The sequence below is a fragment of the Carassius carassius genome, chromosome 21 (assembly GCF_963082965.1).
Source record: "Carassius carassius chromosome 21, fCarCar2.1, whole genome shotgun sequence".
NCBI classification, from domain to species: Eukaryota; Metazoa; Chordata; class Actinopteri; order Cypriniformes; family Cyprinidae; genus Carassius; species Carassius carassius.
In genome coordinates, this window is record NC_081775.1 from 1,942,501 (window position 1) to 1,967,615 (window position 25,115).

A 25,115-nucleotide genomic window follows, 5' to 3' on the forward strand; every position below is an offset into this window, starting at 1 on the left:
TGGAAACACGAAAATGAATATGTTCTGCACACAAAATATTGCAGTCGGTCATTCGGTACACACGTGCACCGTACCGAAAGCCCTGTACCGAAACGTTCCGGTACGAATACACGTACCGCTACACCCCTAATATATATATATGGTAATAATAATTGGTAATTTCATTTAAAAAAAATAAATAAAATAGCTGTAGTGTATGTATGTCGATTCATCAGATGTCATAATTTCTTAATTAAGTTTATGTCCTAAGTATTTAAATTCTAATTCTCCAAGACCACACCAGAGTGGTGTTTTGTTCTTGAATGGTTTAATGTTTATGAATAATTGGTCGATGATTCAGTGAAATATTCATAAATTGCAAATACGTGCAATGTAAACCCACCAATTTAGCAAAAACTCCCATATATCACAAAAAAGTTTTACACTCGCATGAGGATATTTTACTTTTGATGTACGCTTACAGTACCTCCAAAAAACACCTAAACATGGCCCCTTTCAAGTATATAGGGCTTTCCTAGCCATTAATGTTTGCATAACCGCTTATTTACACTGCACATATCTAAGGCACATTACGCCTCTGACACAGCCACCGGTGCTGATCGTGGCCACTCTTATCAGTCCTTGGTGTTTATATCAGAAGCAACCCAGAAGAGGCTCTCCATCTCCTTCGATGAAAAATAATGTGTTCGATGTGCGTTTTATTTTTATTTTTTTATTTCTTTGCATTTATAAAATGTCACAAGAAACTGGCCAGTTTAAACCCCAATTAAAACGTGTCACCAACCACTGGCAGTTTCATTTATAGCATATTTTCTATTAAAATTAAAACATTTACCTTGTAACATTATTATTAAAATTGTAATTGCAGCATAAATGCATTCATTTCACCTCATTTCAACAGTCTGTCTTATATATCGAAATGTTTCCCAAAATGACTAAGGCATTGGCAAAAAAAAAAAAAAAAACACATTCCTTAAGGCTCTCAGAATAATACATCAATGGAAAACATCAAATCACATCCAATAGCGCAATCCAAAAACATTCAATGGATAAATCTCCATAATAAATAGCTAGTTCGACCAGTGCCAACTGTGTCTGGGATCAAGGAAAAAGCAGTCAAACTGGGAACTGTGCTGGTTGAAATGTAAACGTCCTGTAAATAAAGGGGAGCTACCCCTTCTGGCAAGTTTACCAGCTGCTATAACCACAATGTATACTTTGAGCCTAGATATAGAAAGATCTGTTTCTGTAACACTCTTAAATAAAGTGCAGGAAATGCCCTGGAAAGCAAACCTAGTTCTTCTTATGAGAAGAACATCGCATGGTGCAAAAGACACATCTAGACTGCAAAACTACCAGATTCTGCGCATGCACTGTTAAGGTGATTATGGAGGGATTCTCCATTGCTAACCATTAAGGAGCTTCTGCAGCTGCCAAACCATTACACAATCCCAAATGAGGATGTACCACATGACAAAAATCTTCCAAGAAGGTGTGTTCAATAGGGTTACCAAGTCTGAAACCTACAGCAGATTGGTCAACATCTGCACAATCAATAAATCAGATTACTTGTTCTTCATTTTGTGCAACACTTGGTTCAGCAATTGACCTATCAGTAAGCCCCTCCCCTCAAATGCAGATTAGCCAGTGGCAGTCGAGTATCAGTTGCACAGGACTCAGACATCTTTAGGTTTCAGCACCATAGAAAAACATTAAAAGATACAAAGCTTTCATCGGTTCGATGGTGTTCATGCTACAAAAATGGGAAAACAATATGCCTGGGCTACTTGTAACACTGATTCCAGGTATCCAGAGTGGATAGGCAATAGAATTTAAGATTCAAGATTTTTTATTCGTCACATATACAATTATATAGAGCATATATAACCAGCAGCGAAATGTGAGTCAGGTCCACTCCATGGACAGTGCAATTACTAAAGAATACAACACAAAACTAATATATATATATATATATATATATATATATATATATATATATATATATATAGCTATGAAAGAATGAAATAAAAGTAAACAATAAAAATATAATATAAAAAAAGATTTATACTGTAGAATTAAATATAAAATGGAAAATAATGTGCATGAAAGTGCACTATATTCTTAAATATTAAGATACACAGGAATGTACAAGAGGCAAATGTGCAAACAGGTTGACACTTTCAGTGTGTTAATGTGAGGTAGTGAATGATGAATATCTACTGATAAAGTGAATATTAAGTGGAGACATGAAGATGTTAAGAGGCTGGTTTTGAGTTTAGGAGCCTGATGGCCTGGGGGAAAAAACCCTCCTAAGTCTTCCCGGTTTTAGCAATCAGGCTACGGAAGCGCTTACCAGATGGGAGCAGAGTGAAAAGATGGTTACAGGAGTGGATGGAGTCCTTGATGATTTTAACAGCTCTGCTTTTGCAGCGTTTGAGGTAGATGTCCTGCAGAGAGCAGACCCTGAGATGCGCTCAGCTAAGCGCACAACTCTCTGCAGGGCTTTGCAGTCTTGACTGGAGCTGTTCCCATACCACACAGATATACACAGAATTAATACACTTTCTATGGCCCCTGAATAGAACGTTTTCAGGATTGCTGGTGAGATCTTGAATTTCCTCAGCTGTCGCAGATGGTACAGTCTTTGCCTGGCTTTATTAACCTGTGTTTAAATGTGGGTAGTCCAAGTCAGGTCCTCGGAGATGTTTACACCAAGGTACTTGAAGCTGCTCACCCTCTCCACAGGGGTCCCACTGATCATAAGAGGAGTATAGGGCTGCTACTGTCTCTTCCTGAAGTCCAAAATCAGCTCTTTAGTTTTGCTCACATTCAGACCCAGCCAGCAATGACATGTGGGGTCCAGGTGGGTTAAGTACGGGTTCCATGGTTACTGTGTGGGCATGGGCTTTGACTGGGTTCAATCAGCGGGTCCCATGTAGGTTTTGTAGTATGAGTCCCACATAGGAAGCCCATATGAGCTGATTACATGGGCCCCATAAGAGACAGGCATGGGCCAACTGGGCATGGGTTTGAACTGGGAACGCAGATATGGGTCCTGCATGGCATATTTATTTGCTAAGTTGGGTTTGAACAGGGAACACATGGGTACTGCATGGCAGAGGCGCAAAGTAACTATGTAGGCCTATTGAGTTATGTAATTACTTACTGTACGATTTTTGGTAACTTGTAGTAACTCTACATGTAGGCTAATCAAGCATGTTGAGATTGTAACTCAATACATTTCAAGTCATTGCATACATGTAGATCTTTTGCCAAAACAATCCATCAGTCATTTATTAGACATTTTTGCGGGCCTACCGTAACACTTCAAATAATAATCCAGTCCCAGACGCCTGTCCCTTTGGGCAGAAACACATATTTAGACCACTAGGGATGCTCGATATTATTGGCCAATATTGGCTTTAAAATTCAATATTGGTAAATATCGGTATCGGTTTAAAGATCCTTACAGAGCCCACTTTAAGCCCATGGGGGCATTCACGGTTGAATCCTGGTGCAAGCCCACTTTAAACCCCTTTAGGCAGGTGGGGCCCAAATGGGTCTGACATGAATTACCCAGTTAAGACCCACATAAGACCCTTACAGGTCCCACTTAAAACCCATCTAGGCATCCACGACTGGCCCCCGTGTGGATGCCGGGTGCAAGCCCATTTTAAACGCCCTTTAAGCAGGTGGGGCCCAAATGGGTCTGTCATAAATTGCCCAGTTAAGATCCCACATAACACCCTTATAGATCCCTTTTAAAGCCCATCTGAGCATCCAAGGCTGGATCCTGGGTGCAAACCCATTTGGGCAGGTGGGGCCCAAATGGGTCTGACATGAATTGCCTAATTAAGACCCATACAGTACCCTTACAGGTCCCACTTTTAGTACGTCTGGGCTTCCACGCATTGCCCCAATATGGATCCCGGGTGCAAGCCCATAATGGGGCCCACATTTGCCACCCATGAAGCCCTCATCTGGGCCCCACATGTCATTGCTGGCTGGGGAGAGAGACAGTTGTCCTGGCACCATGATGTTAGTTTCTCTACCTCCTCCAAGTATGCGGTCTCATTATTGTTGTGAATGAGGCCCAGAACCACAGTATCATCAGCAAATTTGATTATAGACGTGGAGCTGTGCAAAGACATGCAGTCATTTGTAGAGCAGGGGACTCAGGACACAGCACTGTGGGGCTCCTACATTCAGGGTGATGGAGTTGGAGGTGTACTGGCCTACTTTCACCACTTGAGGTCTGCCAGTGAGGAAATCAAGAATCCATTTGCAGAGTATAGAATTCAGGCCGAGGTCCATGAGCTGGGAGGCTACCTTTATGGGGACTATAGTATTGAAAGCTGAGCTATAGTCGATAAATAGCAGCCTTACATAGTTCCTGTTATTGCTGTCAATGTGCTTGAGGCAAGAGTGCAGGATGTGAGAGATGGCATCATCAGTGAATCTGTTTGTTGAGAAAACTGAAGAGAGTCCAAAGTATCCGGGATGGAGGAGCAGATGAAGTTTTTAACCAGTCCCTCGAAGTCTTCATGACTATTGATGTGAGGGCAACTGGTAGATAGTCATTCAGACAAGAGGGTTTATTGTTATTAGGCACAGGGATGATGAATGATTTTTTGAAGGAGGTGGGAACCACCGATATAGCAAGAGACTCATTAAAAATAGATGTAAACAAAACCGTGAGCTGATCAGCACAGGACCGCAGAACATGGCCAGAAATCCCATCAGGTCCAGCTGCTTACCTGACGTTCACTCGCTTAAGAGCCCTCCAAACCTTGTCCTCCGACACAGTGATCACATGATTATCGCTGCTCTGACTGCTGCTTCCTGACGTGCTTATCGGCAGACTCGCGCTGCTTAGATTGCTTTCAAATCGGCTGTAGAAAGTGTTTAGCTTGTCAGCCAGCGACGGATCTGCTCTCACCTCTCCAGAGGATTTATTTCCAAAGGCACAGATGGTTCTTAGTCCTTGCCACATGTGTTTGGAGTCATTGAGCTGGAAATGTGACTATATTCGTTCCCTGTATCGGTGTTTGGTGGCTCTTACTGTGCATCGGAGAGCATAACATGATGCTTTGTACTCGCTTATGTTTCCCAACAGAAGACTGGCGCTACAAGCAGCAGAGCATTTGTTTACTGCTCCACAGATTGTTCTGTCCACCCACAGTTTCTGATTTGAGAAGGTCCTTATAAATATTGTTTCAGTTGCTTGCTCGGCTAGTTAATTCATTGTATTACATTACATGTGGGACAAGGTTTTCACATTATTGGGATTAACAGCTATCAATGTAAGACAGTGAGCAGGTTCTTTTGTTTGTCTGAAGAAACAACAGTTACTAAGGGGGCAGGGCTTACCAATAGGTCAATTGGATTAGAAGCAAAACATATTTGAGGCCCTGTAGTCACCTGTGACTATACATTCCAAGGGGAAATTAAACCCACTTAAAAAGCCTCAGCACCATCTAAAAAATGTAAACTACATTTCATGATACATGACACGGTAATGAGAAGCAGTTTGAACACTGCTTACATCCTTCAAGTCTATTGGCAGAAACCTTTCGAAGGTTCTTTGGAGACATGGTCTGGACCCATCTAGGCATCATCCATGTCAGCACTCTGAATTTGTGGTGCAACCTATCTCTTGACTGAAGTAGTATGTCTCATGCACTTTACACTATTTTTTTTCTAGAAATACAGATACTTTCCTCTCCACAACACAGTACCACTAAGACTCCAATGCTGTGGTCAACTTGTTCTGTTTCGGTAGTTTTAGCAGAACACAGCTGCCTGTTTAAGGCTTGTATGGTGTGATGCGTCTGTGCTGAATTGCATTGAGCACCAAGAATTCTTTGAATTTCACCCCGTAAACTGTGTGGCATTGTCGGAAACAATTGTCTCTTGAAATCCATGAATCAAACACTTGTTGATGTTGCTAGCAGTTATGCGGTGAAGTACACTCACCTCCACCCATCTTGAGTAGTCGTCAGTTACGACCAGCAAATGCTCACCTGAAGGAAACGTCCCACATGCATTGATGGCAACAATTTGCCATGGTGTCTGTGGAAGTTCAGTACATGTGACAGGAACAGGTCTGGGAGATGCTTTATTTATTTGACATGCAGCGCAGGAAATAACCAGTTGGTCTGCATCTTTATCAATTCCTGGCCACCATACCTTTCTACGGAGGCGCTGTATGGTTTTTACAATACCCTGATACACCCGTGGGCCAACAGCAGAGTTCAGTATCTGGCTGCTTGAGGAATAACAATGCAGTTTCACCTTAAATCAAGTGGCCAATGCATGACAGTTCATCTTTGATGCACATGCAATTTATTTATTTATTTATTTATTTAACAGGGACAATGCACAATATATGTATTGTACCAGATTTAGCTAAAAGCTAATTCACATCTGCAGTCCCTGGGCAGGTGCCAATAGCATGCAAAATATTACAAAATATAAAAAAAAATCAAGACTACACAAGCTCCAACAACTCTGCTGCATACATTTCCTCAAACTGTGCTGCGTTTCATCCGCTGCTGCTATTTCCTCTAATTCACAAGGTGTCATATTCGGAACAGCTGCAACTGGTGGTGGATTCACAGTGAGAAAGTGAATTGACTGCATTCTGTGGGCCCGGTTTTAAATCACTTTGAATTTGTAGGGCTGTAGCCTTAAAGCCCAACATTCAATCCTGGCAGGGGTCTTAGTGAATAAATTGCCTCCAACAGTTTGTGGTCCGTTATCATTGAAAATACTCTACCGTACAAGAACACATATAACTTCTCACAGGCCCATACTATGGCCACCGCTTCTCTTTCGGTCTGAGAATACTGCCTTTCCACATCCTTCAAAAAACACGGCTGGCATAGTAGACTGGCTTGTATGCACCATCAGCTTGTGCTTGGGTCAAGATCACTCCAAGCCCTAATGGACTGGCATCTATGATCACCTGTGTTTCCACCTCCTGGCTGTAATAAGCCATCATTTGTGAACTTGCCAATGCCATATTCAGTGCCTTGAATGCAGCCTTTTGTTCCTTCTCCAATGACCATGTATACGTTGGGCTAGTGAGACACCTCAAAGTTTCTGAGATAGTAGCCAGGGTAGAAATGAATCGACCACAATAATTTACCAAGCAAAAAAAAAATGCTCCTCACCTCAGTGACGTTCTTTGGCTGTCAAGTATTTTGCACTGTCTCGACTCCATTCTTTGAAAGCACATGTACCATGAATTCCATCTCCATCATCCTGAAGGCACTTTTATCCTTTTTTAGTGTCAGCTGTTTCTCCTGCAAGCGTTTCAGCACTTAATGCAAGCATGCATAATGCTCCTGCACAGTCTTTCCAAATACCACAATGTCATCCGAGATGTTGTGGACTCACATTTCAGGAGCAGAAAAAATGCAAAACATGATTCTTTTATATCTCCATAGGTCAGTGTGTGTGACAAATGTAGACAATGCTCGTGATTCAGGTTCCAAATCAATTTGGTGATATATTCATTTTAAGTCCAACTTAGAGAACCAATCGGCACCTGTCATTTCCTGATGGGGATGGAGTATCACTCAGGATCAACAGCTTCATTGACTCTACGCAGAACCACACAAATCCCTCTCCACCTCTCCAGTCTCCACCTTTCTTAATGCACTACCATGAGAGGTGATATCCATAGAGTAGGTCAATAACATCCAATTGTTTAAGCTGCTGCAGTTTCTCCTTAACTAATTTCCAAACACCGAACGGCAGTCTGCATATCGGCTGTGCAACAGGAACATCATCTGCTGTAGACATGTAATTGTAGATCGTAGTCTTTTAGCTTTCCCAAACCTTCAAAACATGCCTTGTATTCCTGTTGTAATGAGGTTGCAAATGTAGAAGTGTCGTCATAAAGTACTGCATTGATATTTGACAGAGCACCAATGTATAAAATTCCAAGAGTAGTTGCAGTTTTGCATCCCAACACAGATGTCTGTGCACCATCTACAACCAAAATGTCCACTTTGAAACTCTTATTCCCTGCAACTGGACTAATGTTGGCAGTGAAATATCCTTCGACAGCCAGTGATGTATTTGATCCATAAGCATTTAGCTGTTTGGATGTGACCTTTAACTGTGTATTACCGTTGTTATGCAGTGCTTGAAACACATTAGAACTGACTATGCTACAACTTGCACCCGAGTCTATTAGCATGATCACTGGCATCCCATCCACCAGTATTGACATTTCAGCATCATTTGTGTCCCCTGGCTGAACAAACACCTTTCAGGATCAACATCTTCTCCCATGATGTCCACTGACACTTTGTTGTGCATTGCCTTACTTGTCACTTGGTTTATTTTAAGTCCTCTTTGCCACGGGACCAACACTGTTTCCCTTTTGCAACAAAACACATTTTCCTGTAATGTCCTGCACGGCCACAAACCTTGTGTATTAATAAGTAAGATTATATTTAAAAAAATGTTGATGTAGGATATGATTTCAGAAACATAATGAAGCTAAAGCCACAAGTCTACTAATACTTCATTTTGATATTTCAGAACATAATCTCACGAACTGTGAATTTTATGAAACATTTGAAACATTGAAACAAGACCATGTCAGGTGTTTTTAGAGAAGGCTAAATAAAGGCTGATAAAATTGATTTCTGATCCCTGAAAGCTGTGCGAGATTATCTCTTGTCTGGACTGGCAGACTGCGTCATTCATGATTCTATTGTTGTCACTCGATGAGACTTTCTCACTTCTGCCAGATATGAGACATTATCCTCATTATTCTTTTAGCATTATTCTTTTTTTATTTTCTTTTAAATTTTTTATTAAGCCATTATTAGCCTTTATTCTGGCATTACAAGGTTTACAAGCCACATCGCTTCAATCATATGGAAGGCATTTTCTGCCAAATTTAAATAAATAAATGAAATGATTAAAATTAAAATTAAAACCAGATTAACGATTTCATTACAGAAAACTGTACGCAAAATATGTGACAAAATTGAGAATGAAATTAAATTTCATTTTCACGGTGACATACCTGTCAAATTGAAAAATAAAATGCAATTGGTGATTTCACATTTCATTTTCAATACAGTATTGAGGCAAGACTGCCAATATTAAAATGAAAATCCAAACGTGAAAAAGAAACTACACATACAGTTTTAACAAAGCTCTTTATTAACGCTCACGCAATAATAGTGACACAATTAAAATTTAAATGTAAATTTTACTTGTCATTTTAATTCCTCTTATTGCACTGTTTTCATTTTCGTTTTCATTTTCAAAGACAACCTGCATGCAAATTATATGTTAATGAGTGGGTGTGGCTCAATTACGTTGTTACGTGGAGGAGCTATAATGGCGGTTATGGCCAGTATAGCAGCAGAATTAAACCAGCTAGCAAACATTTCGGATGATAATGACTTCATTTTGCTACGAGTTGAATCTATCTTGGATAGGGGTGCTCCGATCACGATCGGCCGATCGTTAATGCGCATCTCGTAAGTAAAGCCGGTTCTCTAATCAGCGGTTAATTCCATCAGGTGCGTGATTTCACATAGAGCAGCTGTTACTACACAGAGCCATTGTTAACTGAGAAGATGCGCAAATCCACGTTCATTTTCAGCGTTTATTGCCGCATCTTCTCAGTTAACAACGGCGCTGTGTAGTAACAGCTGCTCTATGTGAAATCACGCAACTGATGGAATTAACCGCTGATTAGAGAACCGGCTTTACTGACGAGATGCGCATTAACGATCGGCCGATCATGATCGGAGCACCCCTAATCTTGGATACACTTGGACATTTTGCAGCCGTCAGAAACTCAGCAGACAGCAGATTTTCCGGGGAGTCTCGTGGAGGCTCAGGCCGAGGAACTGCAGTGGGTCGAGGGTTTGACGCATGCTGGTCAGGCTGGTTATTTCTTCCACGTTCTAATGCTGCAGCAGCTTCCCGCAAAAGCTCACTAACAGATTCGCTATGTCTCGATTACAATATATTCACATTTTAATGTCGTTTCACACATTGTTTCAACCACCATTCAACTCATGCACACGAGACTTCGACGATTGTCTCTAGCGCCATTACTTGAATATGCCACACCCACTCATTAACATATAATTTGCATGCAGGTTGTCTTTGAAAATGAAAACGAAAATGAAAACCGTGAAATAAAAGAGGAATTAAAATGACAAGTAAAATTTACATTTAAATTTTAATTGTGTCACTATTATTGCGTGAGCGTTAATAAAGAGCTTTGTTAAAACTGTATGTGTAGTTTCTTTTTCACGTTTGGCTTTTCATTTTAATATTGGCAGTCTTGCCTCGAGACTGTATTGAAAATGAAATGTGAAATCAGCAATTGCATTTTATTTTTCAATTTGACAGGTATGTCACCGTGAAAATGAAATCATTTAATTTCATTCTCAATTTTGTCACATATTTTGCGTACAGTTTTCTGTAATGAAATAGTTAATCTGGTTTTAATTTCAATTTTAATCATTTCATTTATTTATTTAAATTTGGCAGAAAATGCCTTCCATACAATCACAGTATACATATACCAAACTATTATCAAAAGCCTTTCTATAAAAATACAAAAAAAAAAAACATTTTCTTATGACCTTACGTGAATTATTATGACAAAATGCATTATGAAGAAGAACCACACCTGCTATGTAGCTGCATTAGAGCTAACGTTAGCATCAAGCTACATAAGACAATTTATGAAATTATTAGTACACTTTTACTCAAAACTCACCTATACCCCCGATCTAGTGTTTGTAACAACTGCCCTTTGCAATCTCATGTGGAATTTGGCAATTTACTGTTGTAAAAATATGCTATTTATAGCCTTTTATATCGCTGCACAAATTAGCATTTCAGATGTACATTTTTAATATTGTTGTATACATGACGCAAATCTCAAGAAAATCACATACCAACCATTTACTAACGTAATTGTGTGTTTATTATTTGGATATTTTGTAAGGTACAGAGGTTTCTCTGTGTTGTTGTGGTAAGATATCAGCACAGAAGTGTACAGGAAATGCATCACACGAGGGGAGGGGGCGGGATATTAGGCACAGTTAAGATGGACAAGACACGGATGAATCAGGTCTCTGTCAGTGGCAGTGCGTAAACGGAAGACTAAACACACAGAGACAGCACTGGGAGCAGATCATTATCATCAGATCGCATAAATCAGTGGAAAATTAATAGAAATTATGATTCTGTCTGAAGAAATATGAAGTAAACATGAGTAAATATATCCATATATCTTTATGTATATGCAACTTCGGACTATAAACCCTTATTGAAGCTGTTCAGTGAATCTATGTGAACACAAATAAATCGCTGCAGACATGACTGAATATGAATGCTTGGTGAATTTCTATTATAAAAATGACTCATACATAGTTATTATTTTGCACTCCTGGCATACATTACTAAATTACTGTCACTGCAACAATGTTTTATCAAAACAGTGGTCAAATATCGAAGCTAGAATCTTTAAACTTTCAACTGAAGGACAGTTTCTCCAGATCAAGTAAGAGAGTGATGTTTAACGTGCTGTTAAAGTGAAACAACAATAATCTGGGGCCGTCGCCGATTTTTGACCACAAAGGGGATAAAGAACAATAGGTAGCAGACACCGTTGTTCACTTTATGTGTTTTCATCTGAATTATAAGTGACTGGTTCATGTCTGATGGTTTTGTCATGATAATTAATGTACTGTTTGTCCAAGAAACAGAAAAGAATGAAATCAAGGCCAAATGAATCCAATGGTAATTTTTCAATTTTTTTCTGTCTCTTCACAAGGTGTGGTCTTTGTATTATCCAGCCTGTTATTACTCCAGACAGTCTCCTCTTGCCCCAAGGAGTGCTCGTGTGACACTCATGCCAAAGTGGTGGACTGCCGAGGACGAGGATTATATGATATTCCAAGTAAACTTCATCAAGACACCCTGGAGCTGTATCTTCAAAATAATCGTCTGCGAGGCTTGGGTTCCATGTCCTTTCGAGAGACACCACAACTTCAAATTCTGGACCTAGCAAACAATTCAATCACAACGCTTTCCCCTAGTGCCCTTTTGGGACTTAGAAGCTTAAAGGTCCTCAGCTTGGCCAATAACTCTATTCGGGAAGTTGATAGACGCCTTCTGGTTTCAATAAGAAATCTAACCATATTGGACTTGTCCTTTAACACCATAGGTGGTCTACCAGCAGCTTTTGCTGATAGTTTCCACTTTCTGACACATCTGTCACTCCATTACAATCGGCTAACTAAGCTGGACCGTATACACCTGGAGGCTCTTGGCAATCTTAAAATTCTGCAGCTGAAGGGCAATCACTGGAGATGTGACTGTCATCTGATAGGACTCAAACTATGGTTGGAGACATTTGCCTTCAAAGGTAAAAAAAAAAAATGGTTGAATCCACAATAAAGTGTTTAATAAATGAATGAATGAATCAATCAATAATTAATAACTTAAAAATCATCTTACAAATTAAGAACTAAAGCAAAAAGTTTAGCATGAGTGTCCAGTCTTGCCCTCTACCAGTGCCATCCTTTTCTAGGTAGATGTGATTGAGTTAATCGTGTTTCTCACAATTGGATTGGCTGACCAGCTGACAAACAGTTTTAGACTCAGATTTGGGCCACACCTGTTAGAGCTCCATGGATTTTCCCTCCAGTTGGCAGATTATGGAACATGTTTTTGCATCAGTCTTGCATGTCTCGTTTCTTCTGCTGCTGTGAGTTTATTTGAAAAGCTGGAGCATGGGGTGACCTGCTGTTTATTTTATTTTATTTATTTTACTTCATTTATTTTATTAATTTTTTTTTATTTATTTATTTATTTTTTGCTGAACATGGTTAATTTTCAACCCAGCCCCCCCCCCCTGTCCAATCACACAAATGACAAACATTTTGATCTTCGTTCATTAAAATAGCATACATAAAGAAAAAGCAGAGCTCCATATGTTTATTGTTAGTATATTTTTTAATGCACAGATTCTGCCAAAAAATAAATAATTTTTTTTAATCAGTGTTTATTGCCTCATGACTAGGATGGTGGAATTTATTTCCATGACTTTGACCTACCGTCAATATAATCTTATGACACAAACCTGCACTGTTTTGTTTAGATTTGAAAGTTCATGGCTTGCTCCACGCAGACATATATATATATATAAAAAAAAAGCTATTTTCTGGTTACCAGCCCTAAGCTTTACATAAAGGCTTTTACACTCGTTAACCCAGTGTCATTTTAAACCCTGGATAAACTAATTGAGGAAAATCTTTTCCAAGGGTATTAAAAATTAATCCTGGGCATTCTTAAGCTGTCATTTCAGACTTTATATTCCCCAGGTAAAGAATGGCACTAGGAAATTTAATTTTCCTCTGCTCGGGGTTAAAAGCAGTTTTAGAATGATGAAAAACAATGTAAGAAACAATATAATGAAGATGACCTCCATCTGTTAGCCATTTCAGATTCATAATTTTCTCTTGTTCTTAGGTGGAGTGGTCGACAGTGTCACATGTGTCCAGCCTCATCTCATGCTGGAGCGGGACCTCCGGCACATTCCCTACGAGCTTTTCCACTCCTGCATGATCACCAGCTACAGCTACCTGTTTGCTAACATCCATTACATGGACAACAAGCATCGCATGATCAGTGGGCAGCTCCATCCAAGCCCCAGATCACCATCTGGGAGTGATTTCAGCCCCCAAGGAGAAGCGATACTCCCTGAGTGTGAGCCCAAGCAGAGATCCCGACCTGTGAACTACAGACGCGCCATAGCCACAGTTGTCATCACAGGAGTGGTTTGTGGAATTGTATGTTTGATGATGTTGGCAGCAGCTGTCTATGGATGTGCGTATGCAGCAATTAATGCCAAGTATCAAAGGGAGCTGAAGAAGAAAGCGAAAGAGGCGGGTTCAGGAGAGGAGCAGGAAAAACATTGAAAGAGAAGAGGACAAGGAACCTCTGGAGTGACCCGGAAATCAGCATCACAAGATGCACACGAAGCACAAATACACATCAGGGTTACACTCAAGATAATCTACATACTGTTGTGTATCTACAAAGTTACTTTCAAGGCAAGTCAGTGTCCTTGGCAGCCATATTAGCAATGCCCCTAGGGCAGCTATTTTTTCTAATTATGCAGATACAGCTCCTACCTAAAACGGGAAAGACGCAAAACTCCAAAACTATTATTATTATTATTATTATAACTTCAATTAGGCTAGACAGTTGGCTCTTTGCCAGTCAAAACAAAGAGACATTCTGTTTTATAGGACACGTTTGTAGAGTTTTCAACCAGTTTTGTATTAGTAGTATATGTAAATTAGCAATGTGTACTCTTGCTCTATGTTACCTATGGCTAATGCACTATGGGTTCTGAAGTATCCCTACCTTTCAGACAAAAGGGATTTTTTTCCCTTTTTTCTCTGTTTTCTTCAGTCATGTAGTAATAAACACAAAAGCAATGCCTTCCTAATTCATAAACAGCCTAGTTTTATTAAAAGCTAATTTTTCTAGCAGTGAATTATCCCCTTAATTGTCCAACACAATGCCGTCACATTGTAGCCAGCTCACATTTTATGGCCTGCTACAGATTTCAAACTTATTTGCCACACTATCTTATGGAAGTAAAATAATGACTTATGTCTTTGAAACAAAAAAGCATGCTGAATAGCACTATCTGAAAAAATAATGCATTGAATTAACAGTACTTGCATTTTAATGCCTTGTATTTCCAGGGCTTGCATCTTCAGGTCCTGAAATTTAATATAGTTGTTCGTTTAAGCTGTGAATATTTCAATCAAAAATATTTCACACACTTTTTCATAATTAAAAAATCAATAATTCATATTCACGTTCCAGAATTCACTTCCAAAATATTAAATCGGTTAAAAAATACGATGTATAATTTTTGAAAGGCAAATTTTCCAAATTCCAAAAACTTTCCAAATTCGCTTCCACAAATTCAGTGGTTAAAATTCGGCAGATAATTCGGCCTTTCACATCCGGGAGCTGCAGGAATAGCAGTAGAGCACAGAGGCATGATCTCCATCTGCTGTCAGTCGCTCACCAGCAGGTGGTGCAGGTGGATTAAGTAATACAGTTACAAAAACTGATCTGCAGAAATTAAGCAAGCGCTAGGTAGAAGTTTTGATTATCGGGGCATGTGGAAAAGCTGATTGTGCGTATGTTTATTTCAACCTCTTTGCTGTTACCAAGTAAGCAGCATTCAAAGGAGATTATAATGGTGTTTTACCCAATGCTTGAATTACAGAACTAACATTACATCTAAGGAATACACATATTGCTTTCGGTTGTTTAGTTTCCGTAACTTTGTGTCATGGCTTTTGCGTCGCTGAGCTGTAATAGCTACTGGGGATCCCCTCACGTCACACTCCAGGATTCCCCAATGACGAGTAACGCTTCTCAATCAGCTAATACTGCGATATAAGACCTCAGAATACATTTTATTGTTGATTATGCAAACTATACAGACAGTTAAGCAGATGTAAAATATGAACGAACGCTCAAGGTTTCACGCGGTTTCCCTCAGAAATCTGTTAAAGAAAAGAAAACACATTACGTGGCTCAGCGCACTAACAGTGACAGTGATTAAAAGACAAAACTCACATCTTACTGATGATGCAAACTATATCTAGACAGATGAGGATATGAACGCAAGTTACGGAACAAGAAAAAGTGCATGTTATATATATAAAATAATTTATTTAATTTATTTAAAAAATAATTAATGAATGAATAAGGGGCCATTCACGTATTTCGCCTAATAACGCGTGGAAAAGGCTATGCACGCCGCTTTCTCCTTTTTTCCAAAGCGCTCGGGCAGAAGCGCTCCTGAGGCTAAGCAACAATGACGCGTTCTCTCCATGAAGACGCGGAAATTTCAGCAAAGGATAAATGGATTTGCAGCACAAAAGAAAAAAAAATTGCTTTCAGTAGCTCTGCTACTAAATTTATTTCAAAATGGCAATCCATATACAGCTATGATCAGCAGTTCCTCCATCTTGGCTGAGCTTTCAACGTTTATGGGAAAGGATGAAGCTGAATGTTTAGTTCTTGACACATGACCCGCGGTGCGCTTGTGGCATTCTGAAAGTTGAGATGTTTTTAACTCGATGCTGTGCGGACGCGCCTGGAAAAAACGGGACCGCGTCACACCGCATGCGCATCGCGACCGCGTCGCTTCCATTATGAGCGCGCATACCGCTCGCCTACATTGGAAATAACGAACTTGAGCATCCAAAAGACGCGATATGTGAACGCCCCCTAAGAACTGCGGTCTTCTACTTCAAATATGCCGTGGAGCATCACAGAAAGTGACCGATTTCAAGAACAAGCAACGAATAAACACCGCTAACTTGGAGAATGCAGTGAAAACTCCTCTTCTCGTGTCTGCCCTAGACCCTCGGCACAAACATCTCAGGTTTCTCGATGAAAACATGAGAGAAGTAAGAAAAAAAACACTTTTTTTGAACATTAGCAGAACATTTTCCTTGATGCGAGTGGTGCGGATGCAGCCGCCACGATGAAGAAGATGCAATGCCAACTCGTCGGAAAAAGGCTGAGTCAGTTCTCCAGCGATGATTACAGAGAGTCCAGCCGAGACGAGTGGGAACAGTTCTTGGCTGCTGGAGCTATGTATTCCACCAGATGAGGATCCCATTCAGTGGTGAAACGAAAACACGAAGCGCTTCACAAAACTTATTCGCTTAGCACACCATTATTTGTGAGTCCCGACAACGTCTGTGCCGTCAGAGCGCGTTTTCTCCGCGGCCGGGCTTTTTGATAACAGACTAAGGAGCCGACTTTCCCACGATCATGTTTACATGCCCATGTTTCTTAACAAGAACATGTAAAACAATAGAAAAAAAAGCAAAAAAGATTTGATGACAGTTTAAAAGTTAAGTGTACAATAGCCTAATTGCTGCAGGCTGCTTTACGTTTTTGGAATTGGAATTGTCAGACGGTCCCTTGGGTGCGGTAGCACGTCAATAATTTCTTCAGTTAAAATTTTCAGAATATACCTAGATTGTTTTTAACTCATTTTTTTATGTTAATATAAATTGGTTTCATATTGTTAAAACTAATCATGGTATTGATATCTTTGTGTGACTGTCGACTTTATAGATCAGCGGTAATGGAAATCAATTATAAAGAAAATGCAGCGCATTGGATTCTTTTTGACCCAATTTGCTTGCCTGTATATAGCTTGCATAATCATCAATAAAATGTATTCTGAGATCTGAGGTCTTATATCACAGTATTCATTGATTGAGAAGCGTTACTCGTCATTGGGGAATCCTGGAGTGTGACGTGAGGGGATCCCCAGTAGCTATTACAGCTCAGCGATGCGAAAGCCATGACACAAAGTTACGGAAACTAAACAACCGAAAGCAATATGTGTCTTCCTTAGATGTAATGTTAGTTCTGTAATTCAGCATTGGGTAAAACACCATTATAATCTCCTTTGAATGCTGCTTACTTGGTAACAGCAAAGAGGTTGAAATAAACATACGCACAATCAGCTTTTCCACATGCCCCGATAATCAAAACTTCTGCTTAGCGCTTTCTTAATTTCTGCAGATCAGTTTTTGTAACTGTATTACTTAATCCACCTTTTGCTTTGGTCTTGGTGAGCGACTGACAGCAGATGGAGATCATGCCTCTGTGCTCTACTGCTATTCCTGCAGCTCCCGTATGTGAAAGGCCGAATTATCTGCCGAATTTTAACCACTGAATTTGTGGAAGCGAATTTGGAAAGCGAAATAAAATGGACCGAAATTTGCCTGTCGAATATTATACATCGTATTTTTTAACCGATTTAATATTTTGGAAGTGAATTCTGGAACGTGAATATGAATTATTGATTTTTTAATTATGAAAAGGTGTGTGAAATATTTTCAATTGAAATATTCACAGCTTAAATGAACAACTATATAAAATGTCAGGACCTAACAATGCAAGCCCTGGAAATTCAAGGCATTAAAATGCAAGTACTGTTAATTCAATGCATTATTTTTTAGTTAGTGCTATTCAGCATGCTTTTTTGTTTCAAAGACATAAGTCATTATTTTACTTCCATACTATCTCATCCATATTTCAATAATTTTGTTATTTTTTACATTATTTTATTATAATTATTATTGTTTTCTCAGTACTCTGCAAATCTTTGTGAAATCATTGGAAAGAATGGGGAGGAGAATGACTGTAGTTGAGGCACAAAGTTGGGGTGGTGCTAGCGCAGTGGATAAGACACATGCGTTTGGTGTGAGAGACCCGGGTTCGAATCCACTGTGAGACACCAATGTGTCCCTGAGCAAGACACTTAACCCCTAGTTGCTCCAGAGGTGTGTGACCTCTGACATATGTGGCAATTGTAAGTCGCTTTGGATAAAAGCGTCAGCTAAATGTATAAATGTAAATGTAATGTATACAAAGTTCCTGATTTGTACTGCAAATGCCCATCAACAACAACAACAAAAATCTTTAAATTGTGTGCAGCGTGACTAGATTTCATGTTTCAAGTGTACCCCTTAAATCAACTGAACATACTGAGTGGTGCAAATTTTGCCTATTCATTTTTCTATATGTGGTCTGTCTCTTGTCCCTTGTACAGTCTCTGGTATCTATTATAACTTTTCAAATTATAAGACTAAAAACTGAGGGGAGACTTCCCTCCTGCTGTTAACACTATTGCAGCTCTATGGATAAAGCAACATTAATTCCCATTGAGCTTTAGTTAGGCCAGAGATTTAAGTGAACATATCAGCGTATGTGTTTCAATCCATCCTGTTTTACCTGTTTCCTCTTGTTAAACAGGTGGAAAAAAGTTGTGTGACTGCCTAATGCTAATACAATTATTGCGCTTCCGCTCTTGACACAGAAATTACACAATCACACAGAATTTACAGACAGCCATTAACAAGCAATTTTTACATTCTGACAAACTATTCTTTTTAAAAGGTTTTTAATTTACAGTCTATTGCATAATTTAAGATAAAAATATGATAAATTATGATGAAAGGACTATTTCTATCACTCCATAATTACATCAGACACATCCTTATCAGTGTGCTCCGTTATATAAGCATCCCTGTGAATATACAGAATCTGATTGTATACAGATACAAACAGTGGATTAAGAGATTTGGAGCTCTACAGAAATGAGACGACAAGAAGGAAATAGTGATACAGATGTCTTATGATGGAGATTATGAGAGATTATGTAAACATGCATATGAAGGGTTTATCTGTCAGAAATGATCTATGTACGTTATGTAACATCAGAGCACCCAACCAAGTAATATATTGTACAATGTTAATGTTTACACGTCCTGTGAAGTAGAACTTGCAATACATGCAAAAAATCTCGAATTATTTTAAATGACAGTGCTAAATCTTTCTTTCTTTATTTCTTTCTGTAATGATCATCAAGCAGTCTTTAAGTTAAAAGTGTTTTAGAAAGTACACTGAATATTAATATTATCAAAAATACATCGGCCACACTAGAAGTGCATTATATATATATATATATATATATATATATATATATATTATTATTTTTTTTTTTTAACCACAGGGAAAGTATCACATTCTTACACACTGGAACAAGTGAATTTTTATTTTAGTGTAATGCTACGGCTGTCATCAAGCACAAATCACATTCAAGTTGTGATTACAGGAAGAAATCCTGTAAACTAGCCTTTAAAACACATCAAGGACACACATGCCCCAGTTACACAAGAGAGATCTGTCATCAGTATGTCAGGCTGCATTAGTGTGTGCTGCAATGCGCTTGAGAAACTGAGCAGTATCACATCTGAAGCAGTGTATGAACATTATTAAAAAAAAATATATATATATACATATATATTAATAATGTTCATACACTGCTGCAGGTGTGATACTGCTCAGTTTCTCAAGTGCATTGCAGCACACATATATATATATATATATATATATATATATATATATATATATATATATATATAATAATTATTATTTTCAGATCAAATCAACCAACATTCATTGAGCTAGAAAGCTCAATTTGTCATATCTCTGGTATATGTGTATGTGTTTGTATTAAAAAACTGTTGTTAACTATATGTTCATTAATGACTAGCAATAAAGCATAAAAATAAAAGATGTAAAGGATACATACAATTTAAAATCTATAAAATAAACAACATGAAATACTGTATAGAACTTGATTTTAGTTGTGTCTATGTACACTCCAGCAAAACAATGAATCATACGCAGTAGATGAAAATCTGTCTGTTCTACTTCATTTCTCTGTCAGTTATAACATGAATCATTTGTGCATGAGGGTATGTGTGTGTTTATGTGTGTGTGTGCATGTGCGTGCGTGTGTGTGCTCCTTCAGGCTTAGTTTCAAGCAGACACTTTCAAATTTTCTCTCTGTGTTATTCTATTTCCTTTCATCCATTCCTACTGTTTGTCTAGCGTGATTTTTGGCTCACATGGATTATGTCTTTAGTTCTCCATCTCACAATCACTCTCAAGCATAAACACCTTCAGTGCACAGAAGTAACAACAAAAACACAAGATTTTGTAAAATAAAGGTAAAATATAGGTTAAAGGACAAATGCGGTACCTGCAGCAATGGGCGACTCTCTCTCATCCAACAAATGAATGGCGCTGCTGGCCAAAACCACACTCTTATTCTCAGAGCCTGAAACACAAAGATACAGGTCATTTAAAACAAATAGTATAGAGGAGACCAGGCCAGCACTTTCTGTTTTAATGTGGAACTGTGTGTTTTTGTTTTCTACTGATCTTAAACTCTGACTCAATTTTCCCACATTTTAACATTAACCACATCAACCACCTAATGTTAAATATTATTGCAGTAATATCTGTAAGTCTATAATGTACAGTACCATGTGAATGTAGCTTAAATTGAAATTTTTATATGGAACACTAATGGATTTTTTAAAAGCCTTGTCACTTTGACAGTTTACATATATTTCCATACTTCAGAAACATTCAAAAAAGAAGAAAAAAAAGACATAAGAAAAGAAAGAAACTTTCTGAATGAGAATTTGGGAATACAAGTGCATTCCAGTGAACATTTCATACTGCTACCACAAGAGTGCAGTATGTGTTGTCTTTTCCACAGAAAAGCGAAAAAGAAAATAAGGAGACAGAACACACCAAACTGAAAAGAGACACAGATATTCTTGTGATCACAAAATCAAATTAAAATACCAAGCACTATATTATTTTCCTGACAGAACATTTACAGTTCATTCAGTAAAATGGATAAGGAGTATTTGCAACATTATTATTTGACATAATTGTTTATTGCAGTCTTTTTGAGTCGAAGCTCCTCAAATCAGAAATCTTATCCATAATTTAAAAGACGGTAGACGAATTTGGGAAAAGGTGGATAAAGTGCCATTTCATTTTGATAAACTGCAGAACTAGCCTATTAAAGAACAAAATGCTGTAACACTAGTAATTAGCATCCATGAATATTCTGTAATTTTACTGAATTTTCACAGTGTTCAGTTTGGATGAATGGAAAATAATCCATTGTTTGTTCCTAACAAATCATTCTAAGAAAATGCAATATCAATCATCGTTACTCCAATAATTCTGCAGCGCAGTAAGCTTGTTTTAAGGGAGAGGAGATGGAGTCCTATCTAAAATGATCTGTCCATTAAATAATATTTATTTCAGTGATAAAAATAAAAACAATTATAAAGACAATGAATCACTGAATCAATGCATTTTTGAAAGAAAAATATCCATATTTAAAATGTTATAAATACTTTTTATTTTTTTCACTTCCACTGACTGTCATTCATGCAAGCCATTTCGGATGGATGACGTAGGATGTACGTATCGTGCATATGCGGTAAAGATATGCTACTCACAAATTTGTTTAAAGGAACAAAGGAAGCTAAGTTTCCTTCCTTTATCAAAAGAAAACCAATCTCCTCTTGGTTTATACTGAAATCCTCCAACATTTTTCTTTACAAATCCGTTTTGTGCTTCTAATTCGTTACAAACTTTTAGTTTTGCTGTCTCTACTCTGCGCTTACGCATTCGTTACTAATCACCAGCGGGTGTGCTACGCATTCGTCCTACATCATCTAGGATCAGCTTTGTCAGACCTATATGGACCTGTTTTCTTGTGTTTTCATTCCCCATGTTTTCACTGTGACCTAGTTTCTGTCTCCTGTTAATTATGTCAATTGGTTCAGGCGTGTCACATTCATTAGCTTCATTTGCTTTAGTATTTAAAGTGTCTGTCCTGTGCTCCCTCATCCAGGTATTATTGATGTCACTTGTGGATTACGTTTGTCTCCTGCCTTTCTTCTGGGTATTACCCTCTTTTGGATTATTAAAAATCTGTTTGCATCAATCTTCTACTTCGTTTTATGGACCATGCTTGGTGACAGAATAGCGAACCAAAAGAAAAAAATAGAATGGAATGGCCGGTGAAGTTCTCCACAAAACGTCAAGACTATAAAGTCCCTGTTCCAGACTAAGGCAAATTACCATTGCCTCGTGGACCTGCCAGACAACACCAGACTGAACTGGAGGGATGCCATGTTTTGGTGTCGGAGAGCAGCCCCTATCCAGAACATGTAAGGACCCAGAGCCCAGCCCACCATCACCCTGCTGAGCGGAGCAAGAACCTGAGCCCATCGCTGATGGAGAGCCAGAACCCACCATTGATGAGCCATCACCTAATGGAGCAACAGAGCTGAGGATTGCCCCAGAGCGTGTGACGTCAGACCAGGTGCGAGAGCCGTCTATATAGCTTTCCATGGGGGAGAGCACAATGGACAGTGAGAGCATGGAGGGAAGCTACAACCACTGCACCGTAGTTGAGGGTGAGTCGAGCTCAGTGGACTGTGTCTCATCTGCCTGTCCTGAAATTTCCATCTGCCCTGAATCATCGTCATCTGCCTGCCCAGAACTGTCATTCTTGAACACTCTGTCAGCCCTGTTTTAGCTATGGAGGCAGTTTGTGAACAATCTGTCTGCCCTGAGCTGTCTGCATGTCTTGATGCAACCACAGAAGTCATTCCCCTATTGCTGGCCCTCCCAGTGCTGGGAGTGGCATTGTGGTGTGTGTGGGCAGCACACACCACTCCTAAGCCCCCTGATCAACAACCCACCCAGCCTCCCTCTCCCACCACCTCTGCACCAGTCCTCACCATCTCCACTGCTGTCTCCTGGCAGCCCCTCTGCTCACCCTTAGCCCACTATCTGTGCTGTGGAATCGCCATGGGTCTGCCTGTCTCCATTGGCATCATGGCTGCAGGACCCCTGTTCTCCGCCTCCAGCTTCTGAGTCCTGGACTCTGCTTCGGCCCATTGACCCAGTGGCTCCACCATGGCTCCTAGGTCCCTCTTCTCTGCCATGGCCTGTCAGTCCACCTGTGAAGCCAGGCTCCCTCATCTCTCTTGCTTAGCCTTGGTCAGTCGTTGACCATCCGCCATCTTGGTTTGTCATCGACCATCCACTGCCTCGGAACTCCAGCTTTGTCAGGCTCCTCCTTCCCTCCGGCTCCACCTTGGCCCTCCGGATCCTCAGTGTCACCTGGGCTCCACCGCCACCTGCTCCGCAACCATCAGTCGGCCCCCTGGAGTCATCAGCGCTTCCTCCACCATGGCTCCTACATCTGTCTTGCCTGGCTCCCCCTGCTCCAAGTCCCTTTAGTTTCCTCCATGGCTCCTCCTTCTGTTGTCTCCACCCTGGACTCTGTTCACCGTCCTCCGGCCGAACCTCCAACTGGGTTGTCCACCTGCCTTCCTACCTTCCTGCCAGCCCTTCTCCATCCCCTGTCACCATCCCACATCAACTCCTTTGACCTTCTCCTGAGTCTTTTTCTCTGTAGCATGAAGTCGTGCCTTCCGGGAGAGGGGAGATTTATCAGACCTTTTTGTTTTGTTGTGTTTTCATTCACCATGTGTTCACTGTGACCTAGTTTCTTTCAAATGATTGCGTCATTTGGTTCAGGTGTGTCTCATTCATTAGCTTCATTTGCTTTAGTAGTAAAAGTGTAATATGTCCTGTGCTCCATTGTCCAGTATTATTAATGTCATTTGAGGATTTCATTGTCTCCTGCCTGCCTTCTTTGTATTACCCTCTTGTGCATTATTAAATACCTGTTTTCATCGATCTTCTTCTTTGTGTGTGTTTATGGACCATGCTTGATGTCAGGCTTGCACATATGACAGTTAGCGGAAGTGTGAAAAAACTGATCATAACTTACAAAAACATATTGATTAACTACAGGAGGCCTTTATTCACCCCCTGGAACCATGTGAGGCATGTTTTATTATGGATGCATACGCATTATTGGATTTCCTTTGGACTGTTGAACAGAAAAACTGCCCACTGACAATTTTTTTATATAACTCCAATTGTATTCATCTGAAATAAGAAAGTCATATACACCTAGGATTCCTTGAGGGTGAGTAAAGAATTGGCTAATAACTGAACTTAACCCTTTAAAATATAATCTGCCCCAAAAAGCACTGTTATTCGGAAATGTGCTTAAGTCTACAAATGCTGTAATAAAGCAAATTCAGTAAATGAGTGCACAGGAGAGATCTGACTATGCATGGAGATCCGACTAGTGTTCCTGAGTATATATGAGTTATAGAGCCCTGAACTACCCCATGAAACTTGTTGTCTATGTTTGTTGTGGGTTCCAAAATAAGTCTGCATGCTTTAAAAGTCTAGTGTAAAAGTCTGGTACCTTCACTGTGACATACTGAGAAAAACACCTCTCACCCCCTGCTGTGAATTCAGGTTTTTATGCAGTAAAGACTAAATACAATTATTTCTTGTTTGAACACGGCCTTGTCTCATTTTCCTTGTCTCTTAGAATATGATTCACATGAATCCTGGAATCTCTGTCTTTGGCTTTTTTGTTCTGTATTAAATGTTTTTTACACATTGGTCTGAACTAGTCTCTTATTTAAAACAGTTACATTATCCTAAATACTTTCATGAGAACATGATTTCTACTGTCTTTGAAGTAGATTATTTTAGCTCATCATCCAAAG

General features: G+C 39.4%; 2 protein-coding genes across 3 annotated transcripts in view; one reads left to right on the forward strand and one right to left on the reverse strand.

Moving 5' to 3' along the window:
* LOC132097356 (leucine-rich repeat and transmembrane domain-containing protein 1-like) overlaps positions 1–14,561 on the forward strand; it is a 17,501-nt gene extending 2,940 nt beyond the window's left edge. The window contains 3 exon segments of the mRNA XM_059503013.1: positions 11,834–12,427; positions 13,534–13,970; positions 13,972–14,561. Coding sequence (XP_059358996.1) covers positions 11,834–12,427; positions 13,534–13,970; positions 13,972–14,013 — 1,073 coding nt within the window. The 3' untranslated portion in view covers positions 14,014–14,561.
* The window catches only part of cacna2d3a (calcium channel, voltage-dependent, alpha 2/delta subunit 3a), a 243,042-nt gene that overhangs the window by 17,643 nt on the left and 200,284 nt on the right, over positions 1–25,115 (reverse strand). For both annotated transcript variants that reach the window (XM_059503008.1, XM_059503007.1), the window contains one exon: positions 20,678–20,755. In XM_059503008.1, coding sequence (XP_059358991.1) covers positions 20,678–20,755 — 78 coding nt within the window. The remainder of the gene's footprint in view (positions 1–20,677; positions 20,756–25,115) is intronic.